At 42.4% G+C, this 25,898-nt stretch overlaps 1 protein-coding gene across 4 annotated transcripts in view; it reads left to right on the top strand.

Moving 5' to 3' along the window:
* Positions 1-24,681, top strand: part of CCDC149 (coiled-coil domain containing 149) — a 56,831-nt gene extending 32,150 nt beyond the window's left edge. For 2 of the 4 annotated variants that reach the window (XM_081876299.1, XM_081876300.1), the window contains exons 6-13: positions 392-564; positions 2,381-2,453; positions 3,397-3,481; positions 3,826-3,970; positions 6,055-6,131; positions 11,982-12,014; positions 16,326-16,430; positions 22,642-24,681. In XM_081876299.1, coding sequence (XP_081732425.1) covers positions 392-564; positions 2,381-2,453; positions 3,397-3,481; positions 3,826-3,970; positions 6,055-6,131; positions 11,982-12,014; positions 16,326-16,430; positions 22,642-23,222 — 1,272 coding nt within the window. In that variant the 3' untranslated portion in view covers positions 23,223-24,681. The remainder of the gene's footprint in view (positions 1-391; positions 565-2,380; positions 2,454-3,396; positions 3,482-3,825; positions 3,971-6,054; positions 6,132-11,981; positions 12,015-16,325; positions 16,431-22,641) is intronic. The other 2 variants (XM_081876298.1, XM_081876297.1) reach the window with 2 other exon arrangements.
* Positions 24,682-25,898: the final 1,217 nt, after the last annotated feature.

The raw sequence follows: 25,898 nt of genomic DNA, 5'->3' as shown, positions 1-25,898 counted from the left end.
GACGGGGTGAGCTCCCATTGCTCGGTCCCTGCTCCTGCCAACCTTGCAGTTCGAAAGCACGTCAAAGTGCAAGTAGATAAATAGGTACCACTGTGGCGGGAAGGTAAACAGTGTTTCCGTGCGCTGCTCTCGTTCGTCAGAAGTGGCTTAGTCATGCTGGACACATGACCCGGAAGCTGTACGCCGGCTCCCTCGGCCAATAAAGCGAGATGAGTGCCGTAACCCCAGAGTCGTCCACGACTGGACCTAATGGTCAGGGTTCCCTTTACCTTTAATTTGGTTATTAACTTCTCTTTTTTAAAGCTTTGCTTGCAGAAACAGGTTATTTACATAGGTTAATATAATATTCAACAGAATACAGTGATGCATTTGAGTTCTGGTTTTTTGTCAGATTGAGACTCTGCAACATGATCTTCAAGCAGCATTGGATGAACTACAGGATGTAAAAGAGGAGCGCTCTTCTTACCAAGATAAGTCTGACAGATTAAACCAGGAGCTTAACCATGTTCTTGGAGGACATGTAAACCGCATTATCGATATTGATGCTCTTTGTATGGAGAACAGGTGAGTTTGTTTAGAAATTGTTATAACTTATCGGAACAATGGGCCACATAGCATTCGCAAGGGTCACCTCAAAAGTTAAGTCATTGCTAGTATTTCGCAGTTCTCAATTTTAGTTTAAAAGCAGTAAGATACTCCAGAAGACTTCGGAGCCATTAAAAAATAATAATAATAAAGCCAGTAACATAACATCAAGTATAAGAAGCTGTTAAATACTATCACTATTTCTTAAAAAGCCCCACCCAGCTGTTTAATTACAGTGGTACCTCAGGTTAAGTACTTAATTCGTTCCAGAGGTCCGTACTTAACCTGAAACTGTTCTTAACCTGAAGCGCCACTTTAGCTAATGGGGCCTCCTGCTGCTGCCGCGCCGCCAAAGCACAATTTCTGTTCTCATCCTGAAGCAAAGTTCTTAACCTGAGGCACTATTTCTGGGTTAGCGGAGTCTGTAACCTGAAGCGTATGTAACCTGAAGTGTCTGTAACCCGAGGTACCACTGTATGTGAAAAAGGTATTTGATAGAATAGTGTGGCAATACTTTCAAGTTCTACAAAATACGGGGTTAGGCGCAAAGTTTATCTCAAGGATTAAATTAATTGTCACTAATCTGACTCCTTCAATTTGGGTCAATAAAACAAGGCTCGAGAAATACAGACTCCAGTGAGGTACCCGACAGAGTTGTCCACTGTTACCAATTTTATTGAACATTAAATTTTAAGGGGTGGGGCCAGCTGGTGGCAAGACCATCATGAACTGAGCCAGGACTCTGGTGGGCTTGTTTTACAATGGGCTTAGCAAGGAATGGGTGAATCCTTCAGTTCACCATTGCAGCTTGAGTCCCCTCATTTTTTGAGCTGCTGATTTGTTCCAAGTTCAAGATGTTGCTTTTAGCGCATAAAACTTTTTAAAGCTTGCAGCCAGTTTACTTGAAGTATGACCTTCCCCCATGTATGTCCATTTGACTTCTTCACTCTGCAGAACTGGCACATTTACAAGTGCCACACAATGTCTGCTCTGCGCTTAGAAGGAATTGATCCTACACTCTGGAATTCCTTCCCCATTGATACTGTGCCCTGTATTGTTTCCTGTGTCTTCTTAAAAACATTTTTAGGCAAGCCAACCCATCCATGTAAACTTGACATATACTTGATCATGAGATTTTATTTTATTATGGTATTTTTTTAAGCTGCTGATTTTACTTACGCTTTGAAAATGTTTAAAACCAAAATTTAAAAACAAGTTGACCTAGAATCATAGAATCATAGAGTTGGAAGATACCACAAGGGCCATCAAGTCCAACCCCCTGCCAAGCAGGAAACACCATCAGAGCACTCCTGACATATGGTTGTCAAGCCTCTGCTTAAAGACCTCCAAAGAAGGAGACTCCACCACACTCCTTGGCAGCAAATTCCACTGTCGAACAGCTCTTACTGTCAGGAAGTTCTTCCTAATGTTTAGGTGGAATATTCTCTCTTGTAGTTTGGAGCCATTGCTCCGTGTCCGCTTCTCTGGAGCAGCAGAAAACAACCTTTCTCCCTCCTCTATGTGACATCCTTTTATATATTTGAACATGACTATCATATCACCCCTTAACCTCCTCTTCTCCAGACCTATTGATATTTTTAATGTATATTTAATGTAAACCACATAAAGATTGTTGATGCTTAACCAGTACATAAATCCTGCTAATTAATTAAATAAGCAAATTACAAACTTCAGCTCTTTCACGATCTCTGCATTACTTTCTGTTACGTTTTAAAATGGCTCAATGGATAAACAGCTTCATGAAAGTAATATAGTTTGTTTTCTGACTTTCCAGATATCTTCATGAGAGATTAAAGCAAATTCAAGAAGAGGTCAACATTCTCAAATCAAATATTGTAAAGTATAAGGTAGGTTTTGTTTTTGTGATATAAGCAGTTTCATTCATGTGTTTGTGGTGTGCACCTGCATTTGTTTTCCATCTTGTTACACATTCAGAGAGTTGATTAGAAAGTAGATTAATTCATTCACAAAAATACAGAGTGCCACACCTTTTCTGTGTTCATAGAGACCTGCAGGGTGATTTTAGTACCTGTAATTTACCTATTTTCTTTTACATAAAGGTTTTCCACATTATACGTTCTGCTAGTATTGGAAGGCTTAATCACATACCCATAGTGATTAAAACATGTTTTATTTGCTTGTTAGAAAAGATCTCAATTATCCCCCATGAGAATGCAATTGCTACAGAAGAAATTGCTGTAAAAGAATTCTGTACAATTCTTCAGCTGCCCAAATCTGTTTAGGTTTTTTTTAACAATAAAATGATTTGTCCATCATGTTCAGTTGAAAGCAACCATTAATATTGCTTATGTATTCTGAAAATGACACTTTTATTTATTGTTATTATTTAATTTATATGCCACTCTTCCTCCAAGGATCACAGGGTAGTTTACAATATAAAAACACCAAAAATACTTTTTATTGTGATATAGTGGGATATTTATTTTAGACTAATATCTAAGATGTCTGAAATATTTTCCTATGTACCTCTGTTTTCTACTTAAGTTGGGTGTGAATATGTAGCAAAATAATCTTCCATTTGGCGAAACCTTACATACAACATAGATGCTGTGTTAAATTACTCTTTGCTGGTGGTTAAATTTTTAAATAAATGTAACAATTTTTAATAAACAATTTTTTAATAAATAAATTTGGACAGTTTGAGGGACCAAAGTGTGATTTCTTAACCTCTCAGTCTAATCAAAAGTTACGTCGACATTTTCTACTAAAAAAACCACATTTTTTATATAATAAAACAAATTACCATTCTTTGATTGCTGTTTGTTTTAGAATGCACTAGAGAGGAGGAAAAATTCCAAGTCTCACAGCAAGTCAAATAGCAGTGCACTAACTGGAGTCCTTTCTGCTAAGCAAGGTACTGCATTGGTTTTTGTCTTGCCTTTTCTCTCCGGAAACTTAAGACCTGCTATTCTGAGACTTCAGGAAAACAGCGAAGATTGTGCTCATGTATTCCTGTTCTCACTTTGAGATACTGCAATAACTTTGAGCAATACAATGAACACCCTCAAAAGTCACCATTTCTGTGAGGGAAGCTAAGAACTGCTGTTCCGGGACTTCAATGAAAACAGATCAAGGGGTTTCAGTAATAATGAATAGAATTTGATTCTTTCCCCGCCCCCGATGTCTTTTGATGTGTCATTTCCAGGCTTCTATCTCCATAAAACAAAGTCAGTATTTCTTTTGTTTTGATTTTTCCAGTCCAAGAGCTGTTATCAGAGGATCATGGATGCAGCCTGCCAGCCACACCACAGTCCATTTATGACCTTAAATCTTTGGCTACTGCTTTACTGGAGACAATCCATGAGAAAAACATGGTCATTCAACATCAAAGGCAAACCAACAAGTAGGCACTTTCGCAGAAACAGAGAATTGCAGAGTTGTAAGGGATCCTGAGGTTCATCTATTCCAGTCCCCTCTGCAGTGCAAGAATATGTGGTTGTCCCATACAGGGTTTGAACTTTCAGTTGACTTAGTTCAAAATCTGTTTTGCGTTTCGTTTTAAAGGCTTTTATCTTGGGGTAGAGCAAAAATGGCAAACAATGTGAATGTGGGTGTGCATCTTTATGTAATTGTGAAATTGTAGTTATTTTGCCGTTAACCCAGTGCATCAGTTTTGAGAGATACATATTGCTGATATCACCAGCATTATTAGCACCATCCATGCGCATGGTGCTTTGCAAAGCACAAGAAGACAGTTCTGCGCCCTAAGAAGCTTATGGTCTAAAATCCGACATAGAGAAACAGGAGGGACTCGGTGGCAGGGTTAATAAAGGAAAGAATATGCTCTTACAGTCATACCTTGTTTTGCGACTGGGATCCGTTCCAGAGCCCCGGACGCTAGATGAAAAGGACGCATGACAAAGTGCCGCTCTGCACATGCACACGAAGTGGTTTGCGCTTCTGCGCATGCGCGAGAGGCAAACCCAGAAGTAATCCGTTCCGGTACTTCTGGGTTTGCTACAGATATTCGATGAAATGGCCGCTTGACTCAAAATGAGGTACCACTGTATTTCAATGGAAGTGCTTAGGTTTCGCCACTGGCTAAGTCAAGCAGGATGCTGAAACTTAAGTGGCTCTGATGCAGCAGCATGGTTTCATAATATGTTACCAAAACCCTTGATGTTACAGTTACAGATAGGTAGCCGTGTTGGTCTGCCATGGTCAAAACAAAATAAAAAAATTCCTTCCAGTAGCACCTTAAAGACCAACTGAGTTAGTTCTAGGTATGAGCTTTCGTGTGCATGCACACTTCTTTAACATCAACCTGGTCTGAACAAAGACCTTGGATTCTTATCTCATTATACATGACAAAGCCATTTTTCACCTTTTCACCCCTTGCTTTTTCCTGTAAGACCTATTGCAGTCGTTAAGAGTCGTCAACAGGCTCATCACAGCTATCTGCCAATCACCCATTCCCACCACCCTTCTGAGTAATACCCCTCCCCACCTTCTCACTATATAGAAGGGTCTGGAAACTTCTGTTTCAGTGTATCTGAAGAAGTGTGCATGCACACGAAAGCTCATACCAAGAACTGACTTAGTTGGTCTTTAAGGTGCTACTGGAAGGAATTTGTTACGTTTTTAACGTTACTCACAATTGTGGCTTGATAAACACGAACGTGCATTCCTTCTTTAAGGTGTACTGTACAGTTCCATTAGCATTACAGAGATATTTTCTTTCAAAATATTGATTTTTAAAAACGCTTTTCTTTCAAATACACAATTTTTAAACTATAGGGGTTTAGTTTTTTACTCATGAGTTGCATTGGAACAATTTAGAAAGTGTAAAATCAAGTTGCAGTGAGGAGTACACATTAGCACGAGACGTATAGATTAGGTCAGGGCACACTGGAATTCACAAAAATTGAATTCCTCAAAACATGCTTAATTACAGTCACTGGTAAATACATATTGCGATAATACTACATATTCCTTGTTACAGTAGTTAAGTCAACTGCAGATTCCATAGGATTTGTTGATATGTAGACTGGATGTATGGTAACGAGATCAGTGGATTTGAGGCAAATATGCAGGAAGCCATTCTGATTAATTATGAAGGAGAAGTGAACCCATTAATGTAGTCTGCAAATGTGCAGAATACAAGCAAGCCTTGAGATTGTACACCAATTTCAGGAGTGGGTGGATTGCATGGGCATGTCATACATATATTATTTCAGAATAATTTCTGATATATTGAAGATGTTTCTAACCTGATGTGAAAAAAATATATGTATTTCACGTGAATTAATCTATACCATACGTTTAAATGTAAATTTGTGTATCATAAGCGGATGTCTTCTCTCACGACACTGAATATTACCTATCATTGGATATCACCCATCAAATATAAACAGGGCACATGCCCATCCATGGTGATATTACTATACTTTTAATTACATTTCATGGAACATTTTATCTTCATTTCAGAATCTTAGGCAATCGTGTAGCAGAACTGGAGAAAAAGTTGAGGACTTTAGAAGTCTCTGGTTTGTGGAGTCTTCCAGGTAAGTCAGAATTCATAGTCGTACTTAATTTGGGGGTATCTGAACATAAGGACATTTTTAAATGTGTATTTCATAAGAAAGCTGCTGTTTACATTGGGAAATGCATTGTTTTCCTCATTTACTGCAGGGTTTGTTTTTTTAGTCTCTCTAAGAAAAGTAATATGAAAATATTTTTACTGAACAAGAAATCTTTGTTTTTTTCCACACATAACAGTTAGATTTTTCTGAAATTGAAGCATTTTAAAGGTTCTTTGACAACATAATTAATGATGTGTTACATTTATCAATCACATCTTGCCACATAATTTTTCTGAACCTGTAGGCTTCTCAGACTTAAGGAGAAAAACTACCTGGGAATGCCACCAGGAGATTTCTCTATGTGAAAACTTTGTCCAAGGATAAGGGCCTTTTTGACACAGAACCCTTCAAACATGCAATTCTGTAGTAGTTTAGTTTCAGGAGAGCTGGGAGTTAGGATTTATTTTAATTTCTTTACCATGCAGATGTGCCTAGTAAGAACATGGGAAATGAAAGCTAAAACGATTCTAACAATGCATTCCCTATGCATGTGCATTTAGAATTGAATCTCACTGAGTAGTGATGCTCAAAGTAGAGCTTTTGCAATCAGTAGGCTTTTCTCACTAAAGTCCATTGACTTCAGTGGCTCTGCTCTGAGGGTGATTTGGTTGGACAAAGTCCATTGAGTTCAGTGAGACTTAACTCCCCAGCAAGTATTTACAGACAGCAACCATTTGCGTGTCTGCCAACACACGTGTCTTTTGGACCTGTAAGAGGGCAGAACGGGCTTATGGGCTCTCCACCGACTAGGCCTGTGCAACGTATTGATACAACACCCTGGAACCAGTATGAGGGGCAGACCGCAATGGCAGCTTAAAAAAGGTAAAGGGACCCCTGACCCATTAGGTCCAGTCGTGACTGACTCTGGGGTTGTGGCGCTCATCTTGCTTTATTGGCTGAGGGAGCCGGCGTACAGCTTCCGAGTCATGTGGCCAGCATGACTAAGCCTCTTCTGGCGAACCAGAGCAGCGCACAGAAACGCCGTTTACCTTCCCTATTTAGAGCGGTACCTATTTATCTCCCTGCACTTTGACGTGCTTTCGAACTGCTAGGTGGGCAGGAACAGGGGACCGAGCAATGGGAGCTCACCCCGTTGCGGGGATTCAAACTGCTGACCTTCTGATTGGCAAGTCCTAGGCTCTGTGGTTTAACCCACAGCGCCACCCACGTCCCGGCAGTATATTGCGGATGAAACCAACACCGCTTCTGACTCCCTCTGTGATCAGCACCACTTTCAACATCAAGCCTCTAGCAGCAGAGGGACAGTAGCAGCAACGACTTCACCCACGATATACTGCCAGGTGAAGCCACCATCACAATCTGCCCCTCATACCACAGAGGGAAGAGCAAGCTGTGCACCCCCCAGGTGAGCAAGCCTTGACGCCTTGCGTGCAAGCCCGAGAGGCATGCAGCTCGCTCAGCTGGGGGTGGGGGCAGGGAAAATAAATAAATAAATAAATTTTATTTATACCCCACCCTCCCCAGCCAAGACCGGGCTCAGGGCGGCTAACACCAGGTATAAAAACGATTAAAATACAACTTAAAAACAAGATCAAAATACAACATTAAAATGCAGCCTCATTTCAGTAGAAACTCAAATCAAGAACAGTGGAAAGCTGGGGGGGGGACCCTTTTTGCTCCCCACCTGAGCCACAGAAAGAAGCTGCACGGTTCCCAGCCCACGAGACATTGGGGTGAAAGCACCTCACCCCCCCCCACACACAGTGAGAGCTGAGGCAGTTTTCACCCCGCACCTTGCGTGCTGGGGCCAATGCAACTTGTGTTAACATTGCGGTGTATCCCCAGATCCCGATGTATGGCTGGCGAAAAATCGTGACGTTGATTGAAAACCTGGCATTGCCCTTACCTACCGCTGACATGCACAGGGGTCAGGAACGGAATCCCCACGCAAAATGGTCACTGCCTGTATGGGATTGCAGCTTAAATCTATTATTTTAAAAGATACATTTCAACAACACAGTTGAAATTTTATTAATAAAATTTGGCTTCCACCCCCCATATTATAATTTTATTCTACTTCAAACATATTCCTGAAATTTGCTTTACAAATTGTGCCTCCTTCTTAGGACAATGTATTTGCTATGCAGATCAACATTTTTATTTTTATTCTGTTGCAGTCTGGAGAGTGCTACATTGGCTGCCTCTAGCATAGCCAGTATAGGCAAAGACTTTTTGATAAACTTTGCTGCATAGTATGCACATCCTTGAGAATTGTCATGTCTATGAAGGACATCAGCATTTTGAGGAATGGAGTGAGATGTGCTTAGTTCACATGACGGAACAGTTAACAAACAGATATTGGCTATGCTGAATGTTTGACTCTTGCTTTTCAGCACAAAAGCAATGTTGGCTACGTGTGGGCAAATTTCTCCTTGGAAAGATCACACATAATCATTCAGCTTTTGTGTTTGTAACCATTTTCTCTGGTCAGCTACAGGTTCAGTCCCTTTCTTTTAAAAAAAGAAAAACTTTCTTTTTTTTAGCATGACCCCAACCAACAGGGAACATATAGAAGATGTGATAACATAACTCTGTGTGCTTATCTCAGTGACCAAAGAAGGGCATTTAGAGTCCTTCCTGGCCTGGTCAGATAGCGATCTCAAACTGGCTGATCACAACTTCCCTCTGTCGAGTTCATCACCATGATGGTTGTCAAGCATAAATAATGAATGGTCTAGAAATTTGCTTATGCAATATCTCAGTGGACCTCAGAATCAAGAGCCTTGCTGTAATTGCCTATTGGTTGACTATGTAAGAACACTCAAATTGCTGGAATAGGGCATATAATGTAGCTATAATAAGGTATATAAAATATTATCAGTGTGGAACTGCTGAACTTTTCAGCCTGGAAACCATTGAAACTGACATTTTTCTCCAAGAAAAAGCTTGCACTAAACTGTAGACTCTTTTCATAACTCCTAAACAGTTTTCTCTGCCTTTATGGTATTTAATATCAAAAGTTAGCATATGACTAAGAATATCTTACCTAGTATATTTTATTGCGTGCCTGAATGCATTTTGTTTTGTCCCTGGTCTGTTCAGAAGCTCTGACATCTATAAATCCCTTCTGCTGCTTGCTTTCATAAATCCAAAAAAATGAATATTTAGATGAGGTTGAGAAATGCAGATCCAGTAAACGAATTTTGTTTTACTGGACTGACTGGTTCTTATCACTTCTGAACTATGTTCTCTCTTCTGCAAGCATTGATGCTCAGAGCAGGAGTAAGATTAAAATTAGGTGTTAGCCTCCCCATCGTTAATTTGATGTGTGTTCAGTCGCTAGAGGAAAGAAAGCAGGAAGCCATAGCGATCCTAAGCAACCTTAGCCTGGAACTCAATGATAGGGCTAGCAGTGGCACACAGCATGCAGTAGCTTGTCAGGCCATGTGTACTCAGCAGTGCTGCTTTCAACCCTACCAGCCCATTCTGTCTCCTGGCTAGGAGTTTACCTGGTAGCTGTGGTAATGCTCTAGTTCAGGGGTTGGCAAGGATTACCTCGCCTGGGCCGGTTCACTCCAGCAGAGATCCCTCTGCGGGCCAGATTGCGCGCGTGCCTGAGTGCACGCGCACGCAATTTTCTGAATCTGCGCAGACGTGATTTTCGGTGTCTGTACGTGTGCAGACGTGATTTCCTGTGCCACGGAAGTGAGGCACCATGCACCAGTTTAGCGCAGCACGCAGGGACTCACCGAGTGGGCGGCTTGGTTCAGGGGCAGCTCATGGGCTGGTTAAACGACCCCCGTGGGCCACTTGTGGCCCATGGGCCTTAGGTTGCCTACCCCTTCTCTAGTTTCCCCCTCCCATTTTGAATTTCCCCCAATGCCCTGGTGGGGAATATTTTTGGCCTGGTGGGCTAGATCTCTTATCTTCCCCGCCTCACCGACAAGTGGGTGGGACCAGCCACCTGTCAAGCATGTGTTGTCATATTGACAGTGGCCGATTGATAGGTGGGGGGGGGGTCCCATCCACCTGACAATGCTGGACTGCTGGAGTAGAGAGGTGATAACTACATAAAGCAGCATTGAGCTTTCCACACACCAGCTGATGCAGTGAGTTCAAGTCTCGATTTATGCAGGATTCAGGCAGCTAGTTTCAGCTACTGGATATGTACCCATAGCAAGCAAGATTGAATTGTAGTCTTCTATGTGCACCTAGGATACTGTTGTTGCTGCTGCTGCTGCTGCTGCTTTTAAAAAAAGTGAAAGAAACAACAACCAGCAACCCCAAAACGTAAATTCAGACCACACTCACACCTATGATCTTCCCCTGAAGACTGAAATATATAGACCAGGAAATTTATATAGCCCACGTGACCATTTTGAGTATATATTTCTGCTCTTAATGCTACTCCACTTGCTTTAGTTATTTCTTTGCTGCTGCTGTACTTCATTTTATAATTGATTACAGGGGACATAATCTCCCTTCAGTAAACCAGATAGCTTCATCTTCGTTAATAAACTCCATGTTTCCCTGTCTGTAGATTATAGCCCAGGTCTTCTTGGTGCAAGCACCTACAGGCCTTGTGAAATTGCATTTCCTTGCAGCCAGGGTCTGGTGCCTTGCCTCCTGCACCATCCATACTCTTGTTTCCATTGCAAGATTGCCAGACTAAACTTTGTGCATTGATTGAGGCTTCCAACTAGGCTAATGAGTGTGAAGTGCTCACATTAGTGAGAGCCCCCCTTCTTGGATGCTTGAGATTGGGATCAGGGCAATGGCAGCCTTGCAATTAGGGCTGTACTTTGACTCAGTTCTAATGGCCACTCCTGCTTCCCCCTTTCTCTGCCCCAAGGCCAACGAAGTTAACCTGGGCTCCTCTGGGGAAAAGGCAGGGTACAAATTTAGACATAACAACAACAGGTCAGGACAGGGGAACACAGAACTGCTCGGTGACCCACAGATCATCACTTCTTGCTGTTGACCAAGACTACATCCCAGAATCTTCAGCTGAAAACTGACACTGTGTTTTCATTTCCTTTGGAGTCTTAACCTTGTTGAGAATGGCACACATGGCATCAGTTTCCTCCTGAGGATTCTGGGATTTGTAGTTGAAATCTCTGGCCAGGAAAAAAATGTCCTGTACAGACTTTGTGAGAGCACACCACCACTTTTGCCACCCCTCCCACACAGTAACTTACTTGGTTGGTTTTGATTATATACCTTCCTCTGACCCCTCTGATTCTGCCCAGAGCGATGCCTGTTTTGATACATGTTTGAACCCGTGTGTATTTTGATCTGCACAGCTGCTTCCTGGCCTACTTGGTCTGCTAGCTAGCTCACCCCAGAACCTGTCTTCCTGAAGCTTGACCTTTTCCATGGCCCGACACTATTGTTCCTTGAATCTTGATTAAGATCCCAAACATGGATTGAAACCAAGGTTGAGCTTGCTCACACATGCCCTGTTCTCAGTGTATGTGTATCTTGCAAGCGAAAATGCCTTAACCATGGTTTGCTTGGTAGAGATACAACACTTAAATATGGTGACTGCAGAGCATGGTCTGCAGACCCACTTGAAACCATGGTTTTGCATCTTAGCTTGTAGTCAATTGCTGCTCACACTCTAGGGTTTGGTCTTCTGTTTCAAGTAGCCCATAATCCACTAAATAAAGTGTTTTGGCCTTTAAAACAGAACACTAGCAAAAGACAGGCGATGATTTTAGAATACCTTTGTTCTATTATTTCTGTTTAGGCATCAAATTAATATTTATATAATAACTTTTCTTTCCTTCCTTTTTTTCTTGCTGCCTGAAGGCCTGAGCTACAATGTCTCAGTGGGATTTGGGAGTAGGTTCTGTTTGACATATGTATTTTTAGTAACTAATCTTAGCGGTGCATTAAATATTGTCACTGCATGTAAATAAATGGAAATGTTATCTGAATGTTTTTCTATATCTGTCAGATTAAGATGTTCAACCGAGTAAGTTAGATGGCCACAAGAGAAATACAGAACACTGTAAAATTATTTTTAATTGGGAGAAATGGTAATAAGGAAGGATACGAGCTAGTTCTGAATATAATCACGGGTTGTGCAGAACGATGTGATTTTGTAGCTTTTAAAAAAAATAAAAATAAATGACAAGCAGTAAGTCGAGACAATTCCCCCCCCCCCCTTTAACTCAGCAATTATGAGTAGGGATATCACCCAGTGTTGCTACTTACATTTTAATTCCATGAGTGTTGCTATCTGGTTTACGCATTCCAGATCCAAGCATCATGGAACACAAAGACGCTGATGGTAAATGGAGAAAGCGAACATGCCGAACCCAATCAGGGTTTCTACATCCCTCACGCACTGAAGGACAGCAGGGATGGTAGAGTACAAGCTTTGCATGTAGAAACTTCCAAGATTTATCCCTCGCACCCCCAATTAAATAACCAGAGTAGATAGACCAAAGGTGTGGCTCAATATAGTACACATTTGTACACATTTTTTTAGTAGGAGCATTTCAAAACTTGTATAGGGAAGGTGGCAAAGTCACCCTTTTGAGGATGCCATTTTTGACAGTATCCCTGTGACAAGAACTTAAGATGAGATAAGAGGAACCTAATTTAATTAATACTTGAGTTAAAATGTTTCTTACTTTAGCCATTCAAAATACTGATTCAGATATTTGGAGTGTGACACATGCTAAGCAAGTATGTAGATAAAAACAAAAAGTCTCCTTTTATCCAAGCGCTTGAATCAAGCCAATTTAACTTTTCTTTTTGAAGATTCGTGAGTTGGTTCCTGCTTTTCTCTTTCATTTGTTAGATCTTTAATTTTAATTAGGACCAGATTCTTGTATGTTCCTCCATTCAGTCTTGTAAAGGAAATGTGTTAAGTAAGGTAAAGGTACCCCTGACCGGTCCAGTCGTGGATGACTCTGGGGTTGCGGCGCTCATCTCGCTTTATTGGCAGAGGGAGCCAGCGTACAGCTTCCGGGTCATGTGTTCAGCATGACTAAGCCGCTTCTGGCAAATCAGAGCAGCACACGGAAACGCCGTTTACCTTCCTGCCAGAGCGGTACCTATTTATCTACTTGCACTTTGACGTGCTTTCGAACTGCTAGGTTGGCAGCATCAGGGACTGAGCAATGGGAGCTCACCCCGTCGCGGGGATTCGAACCGCCGACCTTCTGATCGGCAAGCCCTAGGCTCAGTGGTTTAGACCATAGCGTAAGTTTACCAGATTTTTTTCAATTAATCCGGGGACACTTTTCAACTTCAATGGATTTTGTATGGGGACTGATTCGTAAATCTGGGGACTGTCCCTGGGAAACGGGGACATCCGGTAACCTTACCATAGCGTCACCCGCGTCCCGTAAAATGTGTTACGTAGTAAAGCTGAAAAAAACTCTTCATTAGTCTTTGGAGGCCAGGATTAACACCTTCCCTTCAGCATTCCCCCCCTCCACGTGCAGAGGGAATTTCCCTCTAGATTTCTGATGAAGTTACCAAACTTTGTTTCCATGCGCTAAACTACACAGCATAGACACACATAATGAATGAGGGAACAGAAAAGTAAAGCTGCTCAGCTTTCTATTCTCATTTTGAAGTGATAAATGAAAAGCCTGTATGACTCTACACCATGCCTACATTGCCCCACTTTCAGGAAGGGGTGACACTTGCGCAGGGAAGAACCCTGCTATAGCAGCCTCTACTGGAGTCAGTAAACATTGATGGAGAGGGGGCATAATGCATTGTCAGGCAATAGCTCTCCCTAGAATACCTTCGGGGTCACTGTTTTAATACAGAAACAGTAGTACATCTATTCTGAGTGACTAGCTACATGTTGCATGCAAACACATGAAACAGAGATGATGCACTTTGTTTCCTAAAAAAAGAAGGAAGAAGCTTCCGCAAGGGAATAAATAAAAAAAACAACACTTTGGGCTTCCTAGTACAGTATCATGGTTAGAGGCATATGGAAGCAGGGGTTTTTTAATGGTTTAAATCAGGGTTCAGCAAACTTTTTCAGCAGGGGGCCACTCCACTGTCCCTCAGACCTTGTGGGGGGCTGGACTATATTTTGAAGGGGGGGGGGAATGAACGAATTCCTATGCCCCACAAATAACCCAAAGATGCATTTCAAATAAAAGGACACACGCTGAGTCCCGGACCGTCCGCGGGCCGGATTTAGAAGGCGATTGGGCCGGATCCAGCCCCCGGGCCTTAGATTGCCTACCCATGGTTTAAATGGTGCGTGCTTTAAGGGACCACAAAATTTGCAACACATTGGGAGACACATAGGAACATTAGCATTTTAAAAGGTAAAACTGAATGTCAATTTTGGAGGGTCTTGGCAGGCTACAAAAAGACTCTTGACCCATCCGCCCCAGCTGCGTAGGCATTTGCTTGTTTCTCTATTACAAGGTTTGGGAATGAAGGCTTTGGAATGAAATGAGCTGATTTTTAAGAGGGCAAAGTCCAATACAGACTTAATGAAGGACTCATTCAGAATGCTCCAAGATAAAAGCAGAAGAAAACAAATTTTGGTTTTAGGAATCATGGCCTGTGAAAGCAAAAGTCAAACATCCTACAAAAATAAGGAGTTAAAAAGGTCCAAGTAATGCTGTAATAAGAATTTCTCATTAATTAGACAGTGGATCTAAATAAATAGGTGGTAGCAGTAAAATAACAACACTGTACTCTTACAGCACCATTATCTCAGTAATCTCTTCAACAACCCAGAAAATCCATTATTACCTAAGCCCACCCAGCGAGTTCAAAGGTGATATGATATTTGTACTTGAAATCCATAGCATATGCTGTTCCCCATCCACACTCCTCCCCCAGCTTGAATTTGCTAATCTATATTGCAGTTGTCAGATATCCATTGTCCATTAAAACGATTTTTATAAATCCTGATAATATCTAGTATATTTCACCTAAGATGCTTGTATTAGTAGGTGCTGTGGTAGAAATTTCCCAAAACGCTCTTGCAATCTTACACAGATTGGTATCTTATTCTAATCTCCTGTAAATGCAAGTCTGGTTTTTCAGGCCTCTTCTGATAAACCAGCTTGTGCTTATTGGTTTGCTTTTTCAAAGTAGCCCCCTGGCTGAATACCCATTGAAATATACCCAGTGGAGGTATACCCAGATTACTCCTCCCATCTCAATGTTGCCTGTTACCGCTTTTTCCTTTCCCTAAGGCTACATTTTTGTCCACTTCCCTCCCCCCTCACCCCATATGAACTATACACATGCACCTCAAGATGTGTAAATCATAGGTCAAAATAGGAGCAACCCCAAAGCAGCATCTTTAATTGTCACAGGAATAATGCTTTTGCACCAATTTCCTGTTTAAAATGGGCCCTGTAATATTGGAAATTCAGCATTTCCAGGATGGTTGTAAGAAAAGGATCCTAGATATATGTTTGTGCGCATTTGTACATATGTGCATGAGTTCCTGTCCATGGATCTGACTTCAAAAAACATTCGTTTTTCTGGAAAGCCATTTCTCTCTTCCTCTTCTGGCATTCCATAGACATGCTAAGTAAACATGTGGGAGGGAGGCATTGAATGAGCATGTTAACACCATTCTGATCAACCTCCAACTCAAGGAGGAACTCAGTGGGAGGAACTTCCTGTTTCTAATGGAGGTTCCCTGCATGCTTTAGAAACCTGGAGAATCAGAGCAGCAACTGAGAAGCAGAACTTGTGTGTTTGTTCCCATTCCCTACCCCCATGTTTACTTATCATGTAGACTGAATGCCTGAAGAGGAATTCTGTGAACCTCAGGTCTAAACAGAAATATTATCTGTATTAATATTACTCTTTACACTGAAGATACTTCCATAATTTCTGATAGGGTTGGATTGCACTTGAACGCATCTAGCTTGTGATTTATTTCTTTAAATGATTGTCAAATGAGGAAACTGCATCTTTTAACCAGATGTGCTCATACAAAATGGTCTCATTGGGTTTAATGCAGTTGAACTGTAGTACATATTTTGGCTCATAGCTTTTCCTTTTCTATAGAGCTACTGAAATATGCCTGTTGGGTGTACACGACGTGTTTATTTAAATGTAGCCTCACTGTTTAAAACGTTGCATTAGTCAACTTCTCATTTGTGTTGGAGAGTTCATGTTTCCATGCCCTCTTACTTGCAGGTGGCAAGGATACCATTACATTCAGTGACCCGGCTATGCCTATTATCCAGAGGTCTCGATCACCATTGCTATCTTTTGCAGATAAGCCACAGCAGAAGACAGAAGGTAAGCATCTAGAGTCATAACAAAAGGCTGGCGTAGGGCGATTCATCTCTTGTGCCACCGAGTTTGAATGTGTAGGGGGAAAGAAGGATGAAGCTGTTTAGAGATACCTGCATTGTCTCATTTTCACACCACCAGAATAGCATGGGAAACAAGCCCATGGCCACGGGACAGGAAACAATACTCAGTGGTGGCTGGTGAGGCAGCGGTGTGTGTGTGTGTGTGTGTGTGTCACTCTCCTGGCTCATAGCTGTCAAGTGTCCCTTATTTGGCTGTCAAGTGTCCCTTATCCCAGCGCCATGTCCTGCTGCTGTCCCTTATTGATGAGGCTTCATTTGGCTGCTGGCTGAGCTTTCTAAAGCCTTTGGCTCAGAGGGGCTCAGAAGTTGAACGTACCTGTGCTTGGAAAATCCTTTATTTTGGCTGCTGATCCCTTATTTTCAAGGCTGCTGGTCCCTTATTTTCAAATCTGTAAGTTGACAGCTATGTCCTGGCTTCCAACACCGTGGGTCACTGCCACCTACCAAAAGGGTGAGATATGGTGCAGCATTGTAGCTCCTGTCACCATGCACCACTGTGACCTTCCAAAACTTTGCCCCTCTCTGTAAGCAGCAGCAAGTCACTGTGTTGGGAAGATGGGAGAGCAACAGAGTGTCGGGATCTCCGCTCGGCCAAGCTGATAAAGCTCATTTTCTTCCCCCGAGTCCTTCGGAATCGCCTCCTGACGTGTTTAACGACCTGAGCCTTTGATAAGGCCTCAGGCACATTCTTCGGCAGAGTTTCCAGCACAGGAAAGAGACGCGAGGTTTGGGTTACATTGCAAAGAGTTTTATTTCTAAGCTACACAGAAAGAAAAGACATCCTCTCTCTATGAAAGCAGAGAGCAACTGAACAAAGGAACAGGAAACCACTAACGTCACACCCTGTCTCCTCTCCCGTGAGACTTCCAACAGCCTGGAAGGTCTCTGGAATGTAAACAGAGCCTTGTGACTCCAAGCAGCTGCACAGTGATAAGAACAGAAACTAACACAGAGTGCCTAATTTTTGCATGATCCAATCCAGAATTTGGGCGATCACTTGCAAGAGCAGGAATTGCAGAACAGACTCCTCCCATGTGGGTTGGGGCTTTTCATGTTGCTCTTGTCATAGCCGTGCTGTAGCAATTTGCCTGCTGCCACTGCGGTGTAAGGAGACCGCATTCTTCACAATGGCATGGCGGTCTGGAAGGGGTAGAATTCTGAGTCATGCTGCTTTAGCCCAGAGGCAGGACGTCACTTCAGAAAAGTCCCTGCACAAAGTAAAGCACCACATCAGGGAGAAAGGTTTGGCATGGCCCTCCCCATGATGTGGTGGCTTCTCCCAGAAGAAATCTTCTAATGTTGATAACTGTTAAAAAATAATAATTGACTTCCCATCTCTAGTCTGAGGTAGTGCAATCCAGAATCGTATCACCACATTCTGTGCAAAGTGTAAAAGGGATGTGTTAACAGAGGCTGAAATCCTATACATGTTTACCTGGGATTGAGTCCCACTTACTTACTTCTGACAAGACATGTATAGGATGTCTTGCACTAGAAATCCATGTTTGGTCAAAAGGACTGGTTTAAGTCAGATTAAAGAACAAGAATTTATCGGATTGTTTGAGGGGTGAGGTATTCTAGCTACTCCCAAGTATGTAAATAAAGCAGATTTTCATCCAACCGTACTTGCAATTTCCTTGAATTTAAAATTAGCAATTGAGGAAGTTGAGACACATGGGCGTACCAAAAATGGGCACAAACAGGAAAACACTAGCATGGGGATGATAGTTCCAATTTGACTGAGTTGGGGAGCAGAGAGTTCCTTGTTAGGCGGTGTTAACTGATTGTCTCCTACAGCTCAGCTATTGTCTTCATGAGTGAAGGGAATGGGCAAGTCTGAACGGGAAAATACAAATATTTTATTTATATGTGGCCAACACTATTTAAAGTTCATACAATGTTGGCCTTCCTTTCTAATTCTTATTCACGCAGGTCTGATGCACAGCATACAGTTCGTACTACTTCCTCACAGTAATTAGAACATGGCTTTTCTTTGATTTTTTTATTATTCATCTATTGCAATGTCAGATAAAATCTGACTCCAAGGTTGATTTAGTTCCATGAACCTGGCAAACTGATTTTCTTTTCTCCTCTAGTAGAAAATAAGCGTAATTTGAAGTAGCCTATTAACCATTCCATCATAAAATATTGCAAGCAGACTAACCCCAATTATCTAACAGGCTCCAGGGACAATCATTCCATCAAACTAACAAGTAAGCAAACTTTTCTCCACACCTTACTGCCCTCTCGGAGTCTGATCTGGAGGTCCCCCATGTATCTTAATGCATTTGGATCAGCTATAATCAAGGCTGTTTGTATATTAAGCACACATTTTGCACTAAGAAAATTAGAAATTCAGCATTTAATAATATGAGCATGTGGTTACTTTGCATACTGCTATTCAGTTTTGCACAGTCCATTCTGATCACAGTATTGGAATTTGAAATGATGTGGCAGGAAAGGTTTGGGATAGAATGCCTTTATATAAATAAATGATAATTCCTGTTTTATATGGCTTTATATCACTGTTTTATTTGTTTTAAGATGAATCTTCAAGGATACTTCTTACAGAATGTTATTCTGTACACTGCTTAGAGAGTTTTAAAATATTAAGTATATTATGTTGTTGTTTAGTCGTGTCCGACTCTTCATGACCCCATGGACCAGAGCACACCAGGCACTCCTGTCTTCTACTGCCTCCTGCAGTTTGGTCAAACTCATGCTGGTAGCTTCAAAAACATTGTCCAACCATCTCGTCCTCTGATGTCCCCTTCTCCTTGTGCCCTCCATCTTTCCCAACATCAGGGTCTTTTCCAGGGTATCTTATCTTCTCATGAGGTGGCCAAAGTATTGGAGCCTCAGCTTCAGGATCTGTCCTTCCAGTGAGCACTCAGGGCTGATATCCTTCAGAATGGATAGGTTTGATCTTCTTGCAGTCCATGGGACTCTCAAGAGTCTCCTCCAGCACCACAATTCAAAAGCATCAATTCTCCGGCGATCAGCCTTCTTTGTGGTCCAGCTCTCACTTCCATACATCACTACTGGGAAAACTATAGCTTTAACTATACGTATAATAAGACTATACGTATAATAACTATAAATAGATTGTAAATGTTTTTAAATAAATAGAAGATACACAGAAATGGGAAGTGAGGGTCCACAAGCACATACTTCCTATGCATTTCAGTGGCTGTTCTGATTCGATCAAAATTACGCTTTTGTATTTTTTAATTCCGTGAATGAGCTGGATTTTCATCTTTAAAAGTGGTTAGGCTTGGCAATTCTTTTGGAACCAACTATGTAGTGGAACTTGTAGATAAAGAGAGATCACGCAGGCAGCTTGTCCCCATTACCCATGCTGCCCTCAGCCACGTTCATGGAACCAAATCAACCTTTGCAATCATAATTTATTCTGTGTTGATAAATCACTTACCCAAATAGTAGATCTATGTGTTGTGTATGCTCAGGTCCTCTCGCTCCATTAAAATTGCATGAGACAGAGCAGAGATGAACTCGCTAACCTTACTCCCTCTGTCAGATCTGCAGGTCCACTGCTCTCCATGCGCTGGAAAGAAGAAGCCTGTGGTAGTTCATGGAAACTTCTATGTCAGATTTAGAATCCTGTACAATAAGAGTTCTCATTCACAGCAAAGCCTCTTGAGTACCACGGCTGGCCCAAGGCATTTTGGCCCCTGAGGCATAGCAGAAAATTTCAGGGCCCTACTGGCCAGGGAAGAAAGGCAAAGACCTACATCAGGAACAAGTGGGGGGATAAAGTTTTTTATTAGGAATAAGGCAGGAGTGCACTCACAGCAGCAGCAGCGGGCGAGGTCAGATCTGCTGCCGCCTGAGGCGGTCACCTCACCTTCCCTCATTGGTGGGTCGGCCCTGATGAGTACAGCGGGCTCCCTGCTGCAAGTATTCAGTCCTTTAGCATGCGAGCAGGAGGAGGGCCAAATATTGGGGACACGGTGGAGGGGATGGGGCCAGCCGGCCAGCCTTTCTTTGCTCTTCCTCACGTGATTCTTAATCACATTGGGGAACTGAATGCAAAAATCAGTGTCATGTGTGCTGTGATTCTGCCAGATTGTGGAGAGGTGTTGGGTGTTGAATTCAGCTTGCTGAGAATCTCAGCAGCTTTCAGGCATCAGAACTTGTTAAGGGGACACGAAACCTGAGGGTTTAGGGTTCAGCACAATTCTCATAAGACCTTCTCTGCTTCAGAATTGAGGTGACGGATCAGATGTCCAAACTCCCCCCTTCAAAACAGCTCTGCATATGGGAAATTGGAACTCTTCAGAGTTGGAGTTTGTTAGCTTTACACACAGAGAGAGTTAATGCTGTAAGAGGGGGTTCAAAATGCAGATCCTGCACTTGTTTTCTGAGGTGCTACAGTGTGTGAGTTGATATCCTATGCCAGTGGTTTTCAACCCGTGTGCCATGGCACCCTGGGGTGCCTTGAATGATGGCCAGAGGTGCTGCGGGCAACACTGGCCTCTGTCCCTCTTTCTTTCTTTCCCTCCCTCATCTTTCAGTTCTCTGCCTCCCCAAGGTTTGCACAGCTGTTTATTGCAGCAGCGCTGGCTATAAGCTCCGCAGGCAAATGGTGCCTCTTTGAGGGCAGGGGGCGCATCTCAGAGACCAGGGAGGGTGTTTGAAAAAGGGTGAGAGACTGCCAGCTCTGCAGGCAAGGGGTGACATAAATGAGTTCCCGAGCCCCACAGGGGTGCCGCAGAAAGAATGTAGTTGGTTCAGGGAGCTGTGGACTCAGAAAGGTTGAGAATCTCTGCCCTATGCTCTTTCTGAATTCTTGAGGTGTTTTGAAGAGCAATATACAGAAGGTAGTGGCAGAAATAGAGCCTTCACAACCACCTCATTACGCTGTGATGCTCTTTGCTATCCCATGCTTATTATTTATTAAGTTGTTCCGCAGTTAGCATTTCCAATGGGAAACAAAACTTTCTTCCCTTAATTTCTCATACTTTTTCTGTCCCTCTACTTTGTTTTTCCTTTTCCTTTTTTCCTCCACACTCCCCTGTTTTATCTGCCCCCAAATATTAAAAATACAGTACTTAAACCGTGGTCATACTAATTAATACTCAAGAGATTCAGACATCTTGACTGTAACTTCAGGCTATCTCCAGACTCAATGTAATTGGGGTTTGTTTTTTAAAGAGTGTGTTACATGAATTCAAGTAAGTGTCAGTTCAGCTTTGTTTCCATACTAAACTTCCCCCCAACCTGAAAATTTAAGGTCTAGTCTAGTTCCTTCTCTCATCACTTCTTCCCACACTTCTGGGAATGGCAAGGCTGGGTATACTCTTCGCTTCCATGGGGTTGGTGTCCCGGCAGGACAGAGATCACAATTTAGTGGGATGATGAACGAAATCATTGGCACATGGTTTCTTTGGAGTAACTTTGAAGGAGCCACGTAGAAGATGCTTCTGAGAGTAATGTGTAAGTGGGAAAGTGAATTGAATAGGAAATGCCATTGTGAGCCGCTGGGCTAGGTCAGATGTACTGATAATTGCTCTAATAGACCATAAGTTTTAGACCCACTTCTTCCTCCTTTCTCTTGCGTGTCACAATTTAAAACTCCCAGAAGTTTGTTAAACCACAGTTTGTTAAACCATTCTATTTGAACCGGGAAACTGTGGTTTAATCTCAAGACTACTTACCAGGATATGAAACCAGATGCTGATCCGGGAGCAGGAAATGCATGAACACAACACTTGTTCTTGTTACATCTGAACCCACCCATGGAGTGAAATAGCAGACTAAGGACTAGGTCATTCTTAGAGACTTTTTTGGACATTCAAAGGCAGCAATAAGAAAAGATTGAATAGCGTGTAACCCTCCTCATTCTTCTGAGTATTGTCTGAAAGGAGAGATCTTCTTCAAATCCTCTGTGTTGAGATTTATACTCTTGCCCCTGCATCTCATTGTGGATGAGACCTTTTCTGCTTAGTTCAAAATATCTAAATATTCCTGAAAAGGGTGCAATGCCTAAGGACAGGCTTAAAGACAATTCACTGTCTTGTGTTATGGGGGTGCCTGCTTCTTGGTCCCCTCCAAACCTGGAACTGTGCTTTATATCTACATAAATGTGATGTTTCCCCATTTTTCTCTTCTAGAGGAAACCAGAGAACAAGAGGAGACGTGTGCCGTTAAAACAGAATTGACACTCCCAGAGAAAACGGCTGCAGTTTCTGATGATTCCTGCACAAACCAAAACAACGGTAACAAAACCAATCATTTTCATCCATCATTACCCCAGTTTCCTTCTGAGGAAGACGGTGCAAATGGGTTTGGGAATGAAATCATTAAGCTGACAGAGGAGCAGGCAGCTGCAGAGCTGGAAGGGAGCAGAGCAGAATGTTTGACAGAGAGCCAGGCAGCAGGTCAGCCAGAGCTCAGCAGCTCATCCGAAGGCGAATCCCCCTTGCCCAGCCCTCCTCCCTTTGACTCCACAGAGCCCTGCAACCTCCGGGAGAACAAACACACAAACGAGAAGCAGGCCGTGGAAGAAGAGAGAGGAACCTCGGAAAGCGACACCGAGAATCTTTGTGACAAAAAGGATGAAAGCGGTGACACAGGGAACGCCGAGGATGATGAAAAGCAGACTCTCCCAACTCCAGATTTCAGTGACATTCCAGATAATGTACCTGCAGCTGTGACAGTTACAGACAGTGCTTCTGATCTGGGCTCACCGTGACTGTTTTTGACCGTGGCATTGTTTTCAGAAAGGATGTGTCCCCAGTCTCTTCAAGTTTCTCCCAGCTGCCTCCTTGTTTGTCTGTCGAGAAAGATCCCCTAACACACACACACACACACACACACACACACACACACACACACACTGCATCCAACACTTTGGTATGTACAAACAAACATACCCTAGAGAAATGTGAAAAAAAGGAGCAGGACTAAAATGATGGCTTTCAGAATTTTGCCCTCTGCTATTTGCTGCGATTAACGTTATTAGATAGAGTGACATAATTGAGAATAATGGGACTTAACACCCCATCATTACGCTTTATCACGTCAGTTACATCTCTGTCTCTTTAGTATGTATAATTTTTGGTGCAGTGCCTGTTTGAATGTATCTTAAGAGCCTGGAACGTCAAGGGGTGGGGGATAGAGAGAGTTGCCTTTGGTGAAGCTGACAGAATCAGAAATGGTAAAACAAAGGCTTCAATGGACAAGCTTTTGGTTTCTCAGGGTGGGGGGTGATTCTTCCTGGCACACACAGTTTAATACTAAACAGCAAATTGCCTTGATATAACTGGTGGCTGTATATACACCGTGTCTGCTCATCGGATTAATTACTTGCAGACACACAAACGCACAGCCTATTTTGCTGTTTCTATTTTGAAGGAGCTTTTTCCAGTAAGTACTAAGGCACAACAGCGTATTGACAAGGCTGGCCTTGCTAGCCATGTATGCACTACCACCCCTCCCTCTTTCCCCTTATTCTGTCCCCTCTTCCTTGCAAACTGTGAGCTCTCGCTCTCTTCCTCTTCCTTACCCCCTCTCTTTACTTTGCTGCAACTTCAGTTCTTGACTCATCTCTCTTATGGCTCACATTTTGGGTTGTACCAAATGGAGTTCGTCTGGCCTAGAAATGGAAGTTGAACTTTGTCCATGTCAGAATGACGTCTTTCTGAGCTTAAACCAGGGGAGAGTTGGAAGTCAGATGCCTTCTCTGCTTTCATTTGAGCAGCGTTTAAGCTCAGAAGGTACACCTGTGCAGAAGGGAAGTATATATTTTTCTTTCCCTTCTGATCCATTAGCCTTGTGGATAATAGTTGAAATTATTCTTTTTTTTCGTAGCCATTTTCTCTCTTCAATTCTTCCCGTGGTGGCAATCAATTAGCTTCCAGTGGGAGAGAGTCTTTAGGGCTTCCTGGGCCTGCTGAGCAAAGCTTTCCATAGCCTACTTCCACTGATTCTGAAGTGTTTCCTTGCGGTTCCTGGTAGGACAATGGCTGTGTAATATTTATTGTGGATATTTTGCAGCTGTGGAGCTAAAGGGAGGCCTGCTTTTTGGTTTGGTCCCCCCCCCCAATAAGAAACAATCTCAGCAGCTGTAGAGCTTGTCTGGGCCTCCAGCCGTAGAGGCAATTTTCCTGCTGGCTTGGGAACCTAATTGCCTGTAAATGTTCATTTCTCACTCCTAGAACTTAAAACCAATTGGAGTGGGGATTAATCCAAATTTAACAATGGTGTTCATAAGAAAGGAGGGAAATCCTTCCTGTTTTGAGCCTTAGTTTTACAAAATAAATACCTGCCAGATGCACATTGTTACAGGCTGCTTGTTAGCAGGTTCGTGCCGGAAGCAGCGGCAGACCCAAATCTTGAAAGTCGGCTGAGCTAGATAGCAAGTGTTGCTTTGACGAAGGGACTCCAAGTGGACAAGCAGATTGTACCCCAGGCTTGGAACCAGGAGGAACCCTGAAAAGAGCTTCAGGATCCTCCAGCCAGCTGGAACAAGTACTGGTTCTAACAAATTGTTTGGCTGCTAGAGAAACCCCATTTGATCGCTCTCACTCTCGCTCTCTGTACAACTTGCTCTTCTTCCAGTACAGCAAGGAAGAAGGAAGTCATTAGGCGTCTTTCTACAGTACATGGAGACTCCTTTTAGGCCAAAGATTGTGGAATGGTTCCACATGGAGACAGAACAAATGACAGCATTTTCAAAGCCGGAGAGTTTTGTTTCAATCTTTCTTTACTTTTTCAACCCGTTCAGTTTCTCTGTTCCAAGAGGAAAGGGGGGGGGAAAGACTCTGCAGTGTTCCTTAAATACTCCCTTAATCTTGGGCATTGCACCACTCTGCTGTTTGCATCCCATTCTTTTTGAGCAACACTGGTTTATTCTAAATTAAATGCTTTTGTCTCTTGCATTAATATGAAAAAAAGTTGAAACCATTTATTAGTTTGCATAATTTCATTCCTCATAGTGCAGCGGAGGAAAAGGGGGAGGATTACGTTATCTCTTGAATTTGTGGTACTGTTGCTTTTATTGATAGAGTAGCTGACAATGTTATCGACTCAGCACAGCGTTTGTGCTTTTATTGGTAAAATAACAGATAGCCTTATTGTCTCGATTTGTTGTTATAGGAATGACAAAACTGATACAGTGGGAAGAGTAATGAATATGCACCAAACTTATGAATATGAAATTCTGGAATTTTGCTCATCATAAATAAGACATTCCACATCCCAGTGTTCATTTCAAGATATATATTTCTTTCTGGTTTTGTCACAGCCTTGATAAGGGCTACAGCTAATGCTGATGAAGTCCTAGTGCAGAAAAAAGTAGACAAGTAGGGAGGGCAGCTTAACGTAAACAAGTTCACACCATGAATGGCCAATGTTTTGCATTGCTTTA

Source organism: Podarcis erhardii, assembly GCF_964252035.2.
Source record: "Podarcis erhardii genome assembly, chromosome: 9".
In the NCBI taxonomy this organism is placed as follows: Eukaryota; Metazoa; Chordata; class Lepidosauria; order Squamata; family Lacertidae; genus Podarcis; species Podarcis erhardii.
This window is presented reverse-complemented; position numbering and strand designations above follow the sequence as displayed.